Source organism: Tamandua tetradactyla, chromosome 10, assembly GCF_023851605.1.
Source record: "Tamandua tetradactyla isolate mTamTet1 chromosome 10, mTamTet1.pri, whole genome shotgun sequence".
NCBI classification, from domain to species: Eukaryota; Metazoa; Chordata; class Mammalia; order Pilosa; family Myrmecophagidae; genus Tamandua; species Tamandua tetradactyla.
The window spans coordinates 32,658,871-32,671,683 of NC_135336.1; the positions used below are offsets into that span (position 1 = coordinate 32,658,871).

Below are 12,813 nucleotides of genomic sequence, written 5' to 3' on the forward strand. Positions count from 1 at the left end.
TTCCTATAATTAAGGGACACTACTTCAAAGATCAGTGTGAAAGTGGCCAGTAGAAATGGTGGGAAAAGTAAGACAGATAAATATCAGCGAAGTATATTAACATGAATGAAACTGAAACCACATACTGGCAGTTTTCTGAGAGGGTGTGAAAAATGCACCAGGTAAGTATGCAAGAAAAGCAGTTATTTGGAGTTTAACTAAGCATGCTGGTTTGGATGGATGTATGTCCCCTAGAAAGGCCATGTTTTAATCTAAATCCCATTTCATAAAGGCAGAATAATCCCTGTTCAATACTGTATGTTTGAAACTATAATCAGATCATCTCCTTGGAGATGTGATTTAATCAAGAGGGATTGTTAAATTGGATTAAGTGATGACATGTCTCTACCTATTTGGGTGGGTCTTGATAAGTTTCTGGAGTCCTATAAAAGAGGAAACATTTTGGAGAATGAGAGATTCAGAGAGAGCAGAGAATGCTGCAGCACCATGAAGCAGAGAGTCCACCAGCCAGCGACCCTTGGGGATGAAGAAGGAAAACACCTCCCAGGGAGCTTCATGAAACCGGAAGCCAGGAGAGAAAGCTAGCAGATGACGCCGTGTTCGCCATGTGCCCTTCCAGCTGAGAGAGAAGCCCTCACTGTGTTCGCCATGTGCCTTTTCACTTGAGAGAGAAACCCTGAACTTCATCGGCCTTCCTGAACCAAAGTCTCTTTCCCTGGATGGATGCCTTAGATTGGACATTTCTATAGACTTGTTTTAATTGGGACATTTTCTCGGCCTTAGAACTGTAAACTAGCAATTCATTAAATTTCTCCTTTTAAAAACCATTCCGTTTCTGGTATATTGCATTCCAGCAGTTAGCAAACTAGAACACTGACTAAGGACACATGCTATATCTTCCATTTCTAAAAACAGGTGACCTGCTGTCATCTTGACTCAGACTTAAAGAATTCCATTTGTTTTTTTGCATGGGTAGGCACCAGAAATCGAACCCGGGTCTCCACCATGGCAGGTGAGAACTCTGCCTGCTGAGACACCGTGGCCTGCCCTGAAAGAATTTCTTACACCTGAAACACCAAATTCAATTTGAAAGTGTTCCTCAAAAATCCAAATCAGGTAACTGTCTCTAGTTACCCAGTGCAGTCTCGGGCTGCTACCCTTACATCCTTAGCTGATTTCTTGACTTTTTTTGTGGCTTTCCCTAGAGGTCTATTTGTCCTTACTTTTTAAAATTAATAAGTATCCTCTGATATTCTGATTCCTATCTCTCTTTTCTTAGCTTTGCCTCTAATTCATCTTGCTCCATCAGCTGTAGATAATGGATTCCAATTTTGCAATTCTTATGTTCCTCTCCCCTAGCCTAATCCTTGGCTTCAGACTAGCTTCCATTCTTGACATATGTGTCACTTTGTTTAGGGAACGCTGTCATCCAAAGTTTAACAGCAGCTATGCCAAACTAAATTTAACTTCTGTCAACGTGACACAGCTCAGGTGTGTCATACCCTAAGTTGGTCAGCTTCCTTCCACTCATGGCTCTATACTCCTGTGGCAGATGTTTCACAAGACTATCCAATGACAAAAGCAGGTCAGGGGGAAGAAGTAAATCCTGACAGCAGTGAGAATAAAGCATTCTCAAAAATACCATAATTTTCTTGTGGCTACGGATACATTTTCTCAACTGTCTTCATTTGCCAGGAAACACCCAGCATTCTTCTCAGATGCCCTGAACTCCTCTCCAAACATAGACAAGTGGTAATATGCTGAGAAAGTCTATCAGCAATGGTAGATAAGCAAGACACTTGTGGCTTATTTTGTGAATTTTCACATATCAAAACTTAAGTTAGTAATATGGTTTAAGAAATTAAAATACAATACTCAAAACTTTGCCACCAGGGAAACCCCTGATACTGTGTCAAATATTAGGGACACCCAAATCAATAGGCCAAGCCTTTGATCTTGTGACACTTATGTATGTAGCAGAGAAGCTTAGCCTACATATAGGTATGCCTAAGAAGTACTTTCAGAGGACTTCTTTGGCTGCTCATATGTGGCCTCTCTCTGTCTCTCTCTATGCCAAACTCTGCAAGTGAAATCATTGCCCTCCCCACCACATGGGACATGATATCCAGGGTTGAAAGTCTCCCTGGTAGTGTGGGAGATAACTCCCAGGGATGAGCTTGGCCCTCACACCAGGGGATCCACAATACCATCCTGACCAAAAGAGGGAGAAGTATACAAATAAAGTATCAGTGGCTGAGAGAGTTAAAATAGAGTCAAGAGGCTACTCTGGAGGTCACTATTATGGAAGCTTCAGTTAGACATTGCTACCTACCATAACTTGCCAAAACCATTCCAGCTACTCCTAAAGAACACCTAGGGCATTATATACGATTCTACAAAGGTTCCATGCATTAGGATAACATTCCAGAAATTTATAACTTCCCGATGGGTCCCTGGATCAGATAAGCCGTGAAATGGAGAGAGGCCAGCCTCTCCACAACATCAACTAGTTCCATCCTCCTATCCCACATTATCAACAGTCCCTTACAACATGAAACTAGAATGCGCATAGCCCAAATACCCCTAAAGAGTGGGAGGAAGATCAAAGGATCATTCAGAGAAGTTAGGGTTTAACAAACAAGTATATTTGCTGAATCATTATTTTGATATTTTTTTTTAGTCTTCAGTATCTTGGAGTAGCTAAAAGTAAAAATGTAACATTGTGGAATTGTAACCCATACCAAACTCTGAAATCTGTTCTACACTGATTGCTGTGATGTGCTTTGAAATTTATTGCTTTTTTGTATATATGTTATTTTTCACAAAGAAAGAAAAATATGTACTTCTTCTAGCCTCCAGTGTTTTGGAGTAGCTAGAAGGAAAAATCTGAAATAGTGGCTTGGTAACCCATAACAAACTGTTCTGTAACTACTTGCTGACATGTACTCTGAAAATTATTGCTTTTTCTTTCATTTCTTTGTATATATGTTATATTTAACAATTTAAAAAGTTAAAAAAAAAACAACTAAAAAAACAACAAACCCAACAAAACAATGCTCAGCATTTTGTTCAGCAGCTGGGAACTAGAACCCATTTGTGAAAGTACAGAAATATCCCTGAGAAGGGCATTCTTCAATCTTGATAGATTCTAAATTCCCTAGTGTATAGTAAGGGTATTAAAAAAGAAGCCAGTAGTCCAAAATGAGATATGATGCAAGTGTAAAGTGCTTACCAGATTCTTTACTTAGTATGGGAAAAAAAGGTGTAAAACATCTCAATAATTCTTATGTTTATACTTGTTGGAATAATAATATGTTGGACGTATTGTGCTAAGCAAAATATTATTAAAATTGATCGTATATTTATAAAAAAAAAAAGAAGGCAGTCAAAGCAGATTCCAGTCTAACTTTGCCTATCTTGGTTTCAGTTAATCTCCTCATTGAAGGGGCTGAGGTTATTTCAGGCCCTTCCATGAGACAGTTCATGATGCTCTGTGCTTTGTTGATTTGTCTCAAGGACAGATACTTGGATCTAGAGGGAGTTACTGGATCAAGATTGTCCAATCTTTTCCCAAAGAATATAGCCTAGGGATGTTAAAAAAAAAAGAGAGAAAAACAGCCTCATTTTCTCACCCAGCCTTCTCACAATATTGAATCAAACCACTATCATTTTAAATTAAAATTATGTTGGTTTAAAGTAATGTGCCACTTACCTGACTCCTTCTAAACCCCACCACCACCCCACCACCCACATTTCCAAAGGTCCTGGGACAGTTTATTACTTTTGACCTTTCCTATATCTTATTAGTTCATTGACTTCAAGTTCAATGGTCTTACAACTTCAAGAAAATAAAAAGCAGATTCATTATACTGCTATTTAATACATATGGCAAGCCCAAGAGTTTGGAACCCTCTTAAGGAATGCAATAGGAATGCTTGATTTGCTGTCTAGCCTGCACATACTATCAACTTAAATGATAATTTAATAAGCAAAAGTGGTCATCTATACACCTTAAGTAAAACGTCCACAGAAGGCTGAATGTTAGATGTAAGTTACTGCTACTGTAAAGCAAACCAGAACCGTCTTGAAGGTGGCACTAGCAAGGGGCAATGTGATCAGGGTTCATTTGCAATAACAGAACAATATCATTCTCTACATTTCTAGATACGTACACACCTAATATAAGTTTTAGGGTTTTTCCTTTATGTAACTTATCACTAATGTTAATTTTATAGGAACTTAATAATGAGGCAACTGTCTAATGACCATTTTTATAAAAGAACAACAGAGAAAGAGAAAAAATATCCCTTGTTTTGGTGTCACTTACCTATCTGGCCACTGGGTGCCAGAGCAGATCTTCTAGAGTCACAGGTTCAGTCAGGCAGGGTATAACTAATTCATGCTGCATACTAAAGCACCAATGACAGTGACACTAATGCAGAGTCGAGTTTCTCATATGACTTCGTCTTTTGAAAGAATTTCCCCCACTATCCTTTTAAAAGAACGCATCAACTATCTTCTTGATATATTCTATGATTTTTGAAAACCAGTGAATTTTTACATGTTTTTAGAGCATGGATTTAGTTTTTTTTACTAAAGAGACTTCAGCGTTCCTAAACTAAGGTCCAACCTGATCTGGATTTGGTTTTCAAGGATTTGGTCTGGGTTTTGCTTGTGGTTCTGGATTTGGATTTCGTTTTCACAGAGTTAGTTTTCATTACAATAAACTCTGCATATACATGGAATACATGTGTTACAATACAAAACATAATAAAAATATCATCTGGCAAATAATACTATTGAAATTCAGAACACCTTTGTGTCATGATTCTGATTATTATTTATCATTATAGTAGAATTAAGCTAAACCTCTGCTGACATTCTAAAACCAAATAAGCTGCTTTTTAACAGCTTAATATAGAATAATACGGAATATTAATTTTCCTGATAAATTTCAACTTAAGAGTATTCCTCCAAAAGTGAATGAAAATCAAATGGCAGTTGTCCACAGTAAAAACAAATCAAATTTAGAAGACATTATAAGCAGCTGTCCATGCTCCTGCTTTCAAACACTCACATCATTATTTTAAAATAAAACCACTGAACAATAAAAAGCTTGCATCTTTACATACTCATTGAAAGTGAGGTATTCTGAATAATAGGTTGAAGTAATTTACTGATAAAAATATTTCTTTTCTAGATTTTTCGAGACTCTTTATTTCCTTTTGGAAGCTAACCAATAATTTAAATTAATATTCATCTTAGAATGCCCCCACTTCTTCCCCCACTACCCCCTTGACATGCTTTCATCATTATACAAAAAAACAGACTTATTTGGAGTAACCTTCACTAAGAAATCTTTTTTATTAAAGAAGCAAAAGAAAAACTGATTCGGGAACTACTGGGGTAAAGTTAATCAAACACTAGAAGGGGAGACCTGTTCACTAATCCTAACTCGATAATTAGCTAGCTGTGTGATTTTAGATTTAAATCCTCTCAGTCTCTTTTTCTCTATCAGTACCACTGCCCATTACATAGGAGTAGACATGTAGACTTCTATTATCAGATTTGCCTTTCCACTGCTAATGATCCATCTCCATTGTCTTAAGGCTTGGAATTTTAAACACTAAATGTGATAGAGATTTTCAAATTCCAGGCTTCTGAAGGAAGCAGAAATGGGTGAGAGTTAAAAGCCTCTTTCCTCTTTATTCTGTAACTTCCATTCCTTTTTTAGTTCTTTATAGAATTAATCTGAACACACCTGATACAAAGATAAACATTAAAAGACATAACAGAAGTTTTATTAAAATTTGTAAGAAATTCTTTACCTTCATCAACAGAATCTGAAGTGCTGCTTTTATCCAAAGAAAGATATTCATTCTTATTTAAATCCAGAGATTTCGATGACACTCTACTTAACCTCTTTTCTACAGTTAGTAAAGAATTCTTCTTGATCTGTTTCTCATTTCGGGGCTCCTCTTTCCCTAATCCCTAAAAGACAAACAAACTGATTTTCAAAATAAAAACAGATGATAAATTTTGATTTTACAGCATGATCTTTTAATAGCATGTATGTTTTAAAATATACATTTTTGAAAAAATATTAGCAGTATTTTGTATGTCTGCATTACATTTCCAATGCTCCTAAATTTCAAGCACATAAAATATTGGTAAATAATATACACCATTCTAAAGTCAACTTCTTACACAGTAATAAACAAATTTATTTGAAATAAATAAATTTATGAAGAACATCATATAAAAAGAACTCAAAGATAGTTAACATTAAGTGAATTACCTAAGCAAAGAGGAAAAGGGGGAGAGGACCAAAAAAAAAGGTACAATCAGTTCTTTTTGGGGTAGGAGAGGCAGAAGAGCCAAACCAGATTAGTATTCCTAGCCAACCAACTCCTGCCCCATTATCTCAAGGAAAATAACTCATCTCTCAAGACCAATAACTAAAGGGAAAAGGAAAATAAAAGAAAGAGATAAAAGTCATATAATAGTACAGTGGGGAAGAGAGGATTACAAGATAAATTAATTTCACAATAAACTCATAAGTATACAATTGGATTTACTACTAAGAGAATAAAGGATAGGACATTAAAAACAAACTCAATATATGATGCTAGCTATATTTTCTGGGAAAGATTTAATAAAGACATGTCATACCAATAGTAAATTGAATGTTAGACATTGGTGTGTGAGTGCTACTGCTATGCAGAGTTGTATTATAACTATGCTTAATATAACAGCATAATAAATCTATATAAACTGTACAGAAAACTACTTTCTTGCACTGTGTAACAGAGAGAAATAACCAGATGAAAGAGAGCAGAAAGCATATATACAAGCCTTATACTTCCTGCCCCATGAGATTCTTGTGCAGCACTGAACAGCAAAGCAGCTCCAGGGAGGTTAGGTTTCCAGTGGCCACTTAGAAAGCAGAATAAACATCTGGAAACTAGGACACCATTTATTAAAGTATTCTACTGTCTTAGAGGACTGATTCTTCAAGCAGAGATTAGGGCTAAAATTCAAGAGTTGCTTTATTTGAGAGTTCCACACTATAATGCAACATGCTTTTTAGCAAACTCAGGGTCTCTTTATTAGATGCTATGCAGATAAGTTTCTCTGTAGCTCTAAACTTACAGAAATCAGTTGCAGGAGATATATTTCCTATTTTAAAGAAGATTAGATACACAGATAGATAGGTAGACAGACAGATAGATACTTAGAGGAAAAATAAGTCACTACCTTTGAATGGTTGGCTTCTGGGTGATTTATTTTTCTTAAAGTTTTCCATATTCCCTGAATTTTTACAAAGAATATATATCTATATTTTTTCATGGGCAGGCACCGGGAATCGAACCTGGTCTCTGGCATGGCAGGTGAGAATTCTGCCACTGAGCCACCATCGCACCACCCCAAATAATATTAATTCTATAACTTCAAAAACCTATTTCCATTTTGGGGAAAACTTATTTCTAATACCTGTTGGAAGTGAAAATGAAACAAATTGACAAAAGGTATCTGTTAACATCTGAGAATCTTACCGGGCTGTTCTTGAATGCGAAAGGAAAAAGAGAACTGAACTTCTCTATTACGTGAATCCCATGAGCTGAACACATCTATACTTCACTAAATGCACTAGTGATTTTAAGACATTATACTATTCCTCAACATTCCATTTTTTTTACAGGGAGAAAACTCTGACTCTTTTTAGGGATAAAACTATAGGTAAGAACTAAAAGATAATCGAGTCCATAGAGCAGGTACAGAAGACATTGTCAGGGAGGCTGTAAGAATGACTCAAACAGAGATTAGTAGTTCTGAGAACCCAGTTCTCAAAGTCAGACTTTTCTAAAAGAACAAACATACTGTAAAAGATCCCCTGTCTTGTTACTTCCTCCAAATTGAGTTGTTTGGTTGTTCTCAGTGAGAACATAAAAGAGATTAATATCCAAAATCACCTTCCATGCACCAATGAGTCCCTAAGAATCTCTACATAAAGGTTTTACAAAAAAATTCACAACATAAAACCAGGCTGAGATAAATGTATGATAGTTAACTTGCACAACCTGATAATTTGGTGACCTTTTACATAAATATATTTTATTTCAATGTTTTCTCAACATTTATTCAGAGGAGGTGCTGGGAACTACATAGCGGAGGAAGAAAAGGACCACTGCAGGCCACACACAGAGTTACCTTCTTTATGATACTAACTTATGTTAGAATGGGCAGAGCCCAAATACCCCCAGAGTGGGAGAAAGATCAAAGGTGATGGTGAAGTTATACAGAGAAGTTAGGGTTTAACAAATGAGTTTGACTGCTGAATCATTATATTGGTATTTCTTTTAGTCTCCAGTATCTTAGAGCAGCTAGCAGTAAAAACCACATATTCTTCCCATATAACCATGGCATCTTATGTACTTAAAACCTCTCTTAAGATAAAGTAGAAGCCTGACATTTTACGTTTCTAAACATTTTATATATTGTATTTTTATTTTATCTTATATTCTGATTAACACATAATGATATCAGATGTTTTTTTAAAGGACATCATATACTAACCCCTTTTGGTGTATTTTCATTGAATGACTCTGTCTCTGAAACTTGACTAGTTGATTCACGGGTAAAACTGATTGATTTGGATAATTTTTCATCTCTCTCTCCAGAGTCATCCAAGCTGCTTCTTCCTGGACTTCTACAAAAAACATATTATTATAGAAACATAAGTTCACCTGTATATATATTAGTGACTTCATCTTTTCATTGAGGTCTCTTTCATTTTTATCACAAAGCATTTTGAGAACAAATGAATTATTGTAATGCAACAGATATGCTTCTACACATACAAGTTTATCTTCTTAAATTATGTGCAAATTGACTTTATTTTTTTAAATAAATGTGTCCATCTGAGATTCCATAAAGTTAGGAAAGCATTAAAAAATTAACCAAGTAAAAGTGGCCACAATAAAAACTAGTTAAATCATAGGACTTGTTTAAATTTCAGTTTGTAGACAACCACAAAGCTTTGAGAGATACAGGGTAGATGTTGGAGTTGGATACCAGTCAGCACCAGAGGGCAGTTTTAGATCTCCTTCCTCAGACTCAGTCCCAGCTGGGATGGAGAACCCTTCCCAGAAGGAGAAGCTCCTGATATCTGAGCAAAGAGCCTATCAGTCAGTCCATGGTTCCCTTCTTATTCTTCACCATCCCTAAGAACAAAGTTTAAGAAACAGCTTTCAAATGATAATAGGGCCAAGAGTACAAACAGTATCCTGGGGACTGCTTTTCCTCCTTCAGGGAAAAGAAAGTTCATTAAATATAAAAGGAGGACAACTTTCTCCAGTGCTCAACCTTACTCAGCAGTTACTATTCCCATATAATCATTACTACTTAGAGACTTAAACCTTTTCTTATAGACATCTTAAGCCATATAACCTGAGGAAGGAATAGGAAAGCTGAAGTGCCTTTCAATCTTATTCTATGCTGCCAAATAATACCTAATTTTACTACTAAGTCACCCCTGGGCCAGGCAGAATTGCAGGGGTCTGAGGGAACCAAACAACAAAAACGGCTCCCTGAGACTAGCCCACTAGCTCAGTACTTTAGAATTTTAAGGATGGAGATGAAATGTGAAGAAATAGAAGCGGAATGAGGAAGGAGGACAGGAGGAAGGGACTGAGAATGAAGGAAAGAATATGAAGTAGAGTTGAGGAAATGGTTTGTTTCAGAGACTGGAAGAAAGGGAAAGAAGTAGAAGTGGGAATGAGGACCACATCTTCTAGAAAGCACTCAACTGCCACAGGAAGAAAACCACAGCTTTGCTGGTGACCTCAAAAAGGTAGACCAAACGATGTAAGAAACAGCTGGTCAAAAATATTAACTCTTTCCTTCTTCAAAGAATTGGAACTTTTCAAGTTCGTAGGGTCCTTGGAGGTCTAGTTCAACTGCCTATTTCATAGATGAGTAAACTAAGGATCAGAAAGGTTAAGAGATTTGCCTGAGGTTCCTCAGCTACTCAGTGGCAAATCCAAACTAGAATCCAGAGCTTCTTTACCACAATCTTTGTTTTAGACCAAGTGCTTTTCTACCTAACTCCACTACCTGTAAGAGGCTTCTAAACTTTACAAGGTGAGCAGAGTAATGAAAATTTTCAACTTTACAGAACACTAATAAAATGTACACGTGCAGCTATGTAAAAACAAAACCTAAAATACTGATGCTGAACTAAAACAATATAAACAGAATCAGCATGACTGATTTAATCTCTTGTGATTCATTTGTAGACATCTTCCATTTCTTCTCCAGTCAGTGCTGATTCTCCACACTTCTCTAGGAAGCTGTCCATTTTGCCTAAATTATCTAGTTTGTTTGCATATAGTTGCTCATTATCTCCTTTATTTCTGCGGGGCAAGTAGTTAGGTCCCCTCTCCAATTTCAGATTTTATTTATTTGGACCCTCTCTCATTTTTATTTTGTTGGCCTAGCTAAGGGTCCATTGATTTTTATGGATTTTCTCAAGAAACAACTTCTAGTTTTATTGATTCTACTGTTTTTATGTTTTAGATTTCATTTATTTCTGCTCTAATCTTTGTAATTTCTTTCCTTCAGTTTTTTGGGGGTTAGTTTGCTGTTCTTTCTCTAGTTTCTCCAGGTGAATAGTCAATTTCTTGATTTTTTTTTTTTTTTTTTTGTGGGGGGGGTGCATGGTCTGGGAATCAAACCCAGGTATCCCGCATGGAAGGCAGGCATTCTAACCACTAAACTACCCGAATTCCTTGATTTTTGCTCTTTCTTCTTTTTAAATATAGAGGTTTAGGGCAATAAATTTCCCTCCCTGCACAGTCTTTGCTGCATCCCATAAGTTTTGGTATGTTATGTTCTCATTTTCATTTGCCTCAAGACATTTCCTGATTTCTCTAATAATTTTTTTTTGACCCACCGGTTGTTTAAGAATGTGTTGTTTAGCCTTTATATTTGAGAATTTCCCAGTCTTCCACCTGTTATTGATTTCCACTTTCATTCCATTACAATGTGAGAAAGTGTTTTGTACAATTTCAATCTTTTTAAGTTTATTGAGACTTACTTTATGGCCCAACATGTGGTCTCTCCTGGAAAATGATCCATGAGCACTTGAGAAAAATGTGTATCCTGCTGTTGTGAGGTGTGATGTTTTATAAATGACTGTTAAATCTAGTTTATTTACCATACTATTCAAAATCTGTTTCCTGATTGATCTTCTGTCTACATGTTCTATCCATTGATAAGAGTGGTGCGTTGAAATCTCCAACTATCATTGTGGAGGTGTCTACTTCTCCCTACAGTATGGTTGGTATTTTGGAGCACTCAGGCTTGGTGCATAAGTATTTATGATTGTTATGTCTTCTTGATGAATTGTCCCTTTTATTAATAAATAGTGTTATTCTTTGTCTCTTTCAACTGTTTTACATTAGAAGCCTAATTTGTCTGATATTACTACAGCTACTCCGCAGGCTTTTCTGGTTTTTGTTTGCATGAAATATCTTTTTCCATTCTTTCACTTTCAACCTATTTTTGTCCTTGGTGAGCATTCATTGGGATTTCAAAATATTACCATTTTAGGATTTATTTTTATAAGGGCTTTATTGTGATATATAATTAATACACCATAGAATTCACTGCATTAAAAGTATACAATTCAGTGGTTTAAAAGAGTTGTACAACCATCACCAGTATCTAATTTTATATTAGTTCATCACCCCAAAAAGAAACCCCACATCTATTAGCAGTCACTCTCTATTTTCCCCTCCTCCCAGCCCCGGGCATCTACTAATCTACTTTCTGCCTCTTTTACTAGCTCTGGGCTCCATTTCATATAAATGGAATCATAAAATGCATAGTCTTTGTGGCTAGCTTCTTTCACTTAGGTTAATATTTGCTATAATTTTTAATGTATTATCCTTAATATTTTAATTTTGCTATGGTCTCAATCACCATATCACTTTTACTTATACAGGGTAATAAAAATGTCCACTCTTCCAAACAAATCCCCATTAGAAACAATCTCTCCTTACTCTTAATTTCTTTATCACATTATCTATTTCTCCTTTATGGTCCTTATTATTTTCTACCTTGTATCATAATTATTTGCATGCATGGTGTGCTGGTTTGAATCTGTGGTATACCCCAGAAAAAACATGTCCTTTAATCCTCATTCAATATTGCTGGGTGGGAGCTTTGTGATTATCCATGGAGATGTGACCCACCAAACTGGGGGTGGTAACTTTTGATTAGATGGTTTCCATGGAGATGTGTCTCCACCCATTCAAGGTGGGATTGCTTACTGGAACACTTCATGAAGGAACCATTTTGGAAAGAGCCACGAGAGCCATGAGAGCCCACACAGCCAAAGACTTTTGGAGATGAAGAAGGAAAACACCCCCTAGTGAGCTTCATGAAACAAGAAGCCTGGAGAGAAAGCTAGCAGACATTGCCATGTTCACCATGTGCCTTTCTAGTTAAGAGAGAAACCCTGAACTTCATCAGCCTTCTGGAACCAAGTTATCTTCCCCTGGATGTCTTAGATTGGACATTTTTATAGACTTGCTTTAATTAGGACATTTTCATGGCCTTAGAACTGTAAACTTGCAACTTTATTAATTCCCCTTTTAAAAGCCATTCCATTTCTGGTATATCACATTCCGGCACTTAGTAAACTAGAACACATGGCTGATCTTCCCACAGTACTGTAAGTTCCTTTCATTAATCATTCAGTATTTATTGAGTGCCAACCATAGGCTAAGCACTATGCAAAAGAATCCT

At 36.3% G+C, this 12,813-nt stretch overlaps 1 protein-coding gene across 9 annotated transcripts in view; it reads right to left on the minus strand.

The window, feature by feature from the left end:
* Positions 1 to 12,813, minus strand: part of GRAMD1C (GRAM domain containing 1C) — a 145,468-nt gene that overhangs the window by 47,017 nt on the left and 85,638 nt on the right. For all 9 annotated transcript variants that reach the window (XR_013158527.1, XM_077118337.1, XM_077118333.1 and 6 more), the window contains 2 exons: positions 8,578 to 8,710; positions 5,829 to 5,991 (listed from right to left, as the gene is read on the minus strand). Coding sequence is in view for 8 of the 9 variants with exons in the window: in XM_077118337.1 (XP_076974452.1) it covers positions 5,829 to 5,991; positions 8,578 to 8,710 (296 nt within the window). In the remaining variant the exon portion in view is untranslated. The remainder of the gene's footprint in view (positions 1 to 5,828; positions 5,992 to 8,577; positions 8,711 to 12,813) is intronic.